This window comes from Pteropus vampyrus, unplaced genomic scaffold (assembly GCF_000151845.1).
Source record: "Pteropus vampyrus isolate Shadow unplaced genomic scaffold, Pvam_2.0 Scaffold36, whole genome shotgun sequence".
NCBI lineage: Eukaryota > Metazoa > Chordata > Mammalia > Chiroptera > Pteropodidae > Pteropus > Pteropus vampyrus.
In genome coordinates this window covers 2,684,103-2,686,842 of record NW_011888817.1, presented here as the reverse complement: position 1 = coordinate 2,686,842, position 2,740 = coordinate 2,684,103, and the positions used below count along the sequence as shown (strand labels likewise).

The 2,740-nt window shown below is 41.5% G+C and overlaps 1 protein-coding gene across 1 annotated transcript in view; it reads left to right on the top strand.

Moving 5' to 3' along the window:
- LACTBL1 (lactamase beta like 1) overlaps nt 1-375 on the top strand; it is a 13,819-nt gene extending 13,444 nt beyond the window's left edge. The window contains exon 7 of the mRNA XM_011357552.1: nt 118-375. Coding sequence (XP_011355854.1) covers nt 118-375 — 258 coding nt within the window. The remainder of the gene's footprint in view (nt 1-117) is intronic.
- The last annotated feature ends 2,365 nt before the right edge of the window (nt 376-2,740 follow it).

Below are 2,740 nucleotides of genomic sequence, written 5' to 3'. Positions count from 1 at the left end.
AGCTCAGCCCCGCCCCGCCGCCCAGCGCGCACCCCTTCACCGGCTACTTCACCTTCGCCAACCTGACCTTCTACGAGGTGCGTGCCGGGCCGGCGCCAGTTCGGGCCCCGCGTCGAGGCGCTGGTGCCCCCTGCGTTCCGTACGTTGTCGCTGCGCCACCTGCGCGGCCGCGTCTTCCAGCTGCACGTGGCCCGGGAGTTCCCGTGCGTGCTGCCGCTCGGCGACGCCTGGCTCTCCCTGGAGGCCCAGCACGGGCAGCTGGTCAACTTCTACCCCTTGGACCACCGTGGGCTGTCCCCAGGATTTGACGTGCCGGGCCTCAACACATACCGGGTGCTGAGGCTGCCGCGCAAGCCCATATTCAAGACCCAGTGACCCGGGGCTCTGTCCCGAGCCTCTCCTTCCTCGCCTCCCAGATTTCCAACTTAGGTTTGGAAGGCAAGACTGCAGGTATGTCTGTCTATCAGAGAACCTGAGTAGTTGACAAAGTGGGGTATGGCGGTGCTTCTCAAAATGTGGGTCCCAGACCACAGCTCGTTTGCGAATTAATTGTTCGTTATCCGTGGGAGAGGAAGAACTAAGTACAGAAATTTAGAGTAGAGCATTTAGAAACGTTAATAGCATACCGACAAAGTGCTTTTGTGTCTGTTGAATCTAAGACAAAAGATGGGCTGATATTTTGTCGTAAAAAAAAAAAATCAAACTTATTGAGTTATAATTTACAGAAAATCAAATGTACACATTATCAGGGTATAGTTCTGTGATTTTGACAAATATTTATACCCACTGCCACAATCAAGGTACAGAAAATTTATGTTGTCTCCAAAACTTAACTTCCTACTGCTTTGCATTTTAGTCCCCTTCCCTGTACCCAGCCCCAGGCAACCACTGATGTTTTCCCATCACTGTGGATTAGTTTTGCCTGGTCTAGAATTTCATATAAATTGCACAGTATAGTCTTTTGTATCTTTTTTTTTTTTGTGGTTGTTTGGCATGATGTTTTGAGGTTCAGCCATGTCTTTGTGTGTGTCCATAGTTCCTTTTAATTCCTGAATAGTATTCCATGCGATGGATATATCAGAATTTGTTTATCCATTCACTTGTTAATGGACGTTTGGGTTGTTTCCATATTGGGGCTATTAAAAAAAAGCATTCTTGTATAAACCGTTTTCTGCATACATATTTTGATTTGTCGGGTAAATAGGTATGACTGCCATGCAGTTTTCCAAAGCACTTGTACCATTTTACATTTCCATCAGCAGTACGTATGTGACAGTTCCATTGTTCCACATGCATGTAAACACTTAGCATTGACACCCTTTTAAAATTTAACCGTGCTAGTGTTTATGAAGTCCTGTCTTACTATGGTTTTAATTGTATTGTATTTATCATATTGTAAAAGTTTTTTATGTGCTCTGGATATGTCCTTTGTCAGATACGTGTTTTGCAAAATACGTTTTTTAAAAAAAATTTCATTAAGTCAATGAATTTTTAAATTTCTTTTGAGATTTTCTCTTTGACCACATGGATTATTTTGAGATGTGTTTTTTAGTTTCCAAGTATTCAGAGATTTTCCTGTTATCTTTATGCAATTGATTTCTAGTTTGATTTTATTGTAGTCAGAGAACAAACTTTGTCTGATTTCAATTATTTAAAAATTTGTTGAGGTTTGTTTTGTGGCCCAGTATATAGTCTACTTTGGTATATGTTCTGTGGGTACTTGAAAAGAATGTGTTCTGCTCTTGCTGGGCAGAGTGTACTATACATGTCAATTAGACTTTGTTGGTTGCTGGTGTTGTTGACTTCTCTATCCTTGCTGATTTTCCACCAAGTTCTATCATTTGTTGAGACGGGAATTGAAGTTTCCAATTATAATTGTGAATCTGTCTATTTTTTAAAAAAATTTTATCAGTTTTTACTTTACATATTTTGCATATGTTGTGTGTCCCTGTTAGCCTGAATGCATGGTATGGATTCAGACTAGAACTTTTACTTTTTTGACCTGAACCTTAAATGGAAAATATATTTTACTTTTGTATACATTTATATAACTGAAACAATATTTACCCTTGTCACATGTGGCTGGAGTTTGATCTTTTTAATTTTATTATTTTTCTTAAGATTTAATTTGTTAAAGAGTAGTTTTAGGTTCACAGAAAAATTGAGAGGAAAGTACAGAGATTCCCATATATCAGGGGTCCCCAAGCCCCAGGCCATGGACCAGTTCCAATCCATGGTCTGTTAGGAACCGGTCTGCACAGCAGGAGGTGAGTGGTGGGTGAGTGAGCGAAGCTTCATCTGTATTTGCAGCTGCTCCCAGCGCTAGCATCACCACCTCAGCTCCACCTCAGATCATCAAGCATTAGATTCTCATAGGAGCACCAGTCCCTGGTGCCAAAAATGTTGGGGACCACTGCATATACCCTCTGCCCATACACATGCATGTCCTCCCTGGTATCAGTATTCCCTACCAGAATGGTACATTTGTTACAATTGATGGACCTACATTGACACATCATTATCACACCAAGTCTGTAGTTTACATTAGGATTCACTCTTGCTGTGGTGCATTCTATGGATTTGGTCAAATGTGTAATGACATGTATCTACCATTATAGTATCATACATGGTATCATTCACTGCACTAACTATCCTCTGTGTCATGTGCTATTTGTTTCTCTCCCTCTCCACCAAATCTGGCAAACACTGATCTTTTTATTGTCTCCATAGTTTAGCCTTT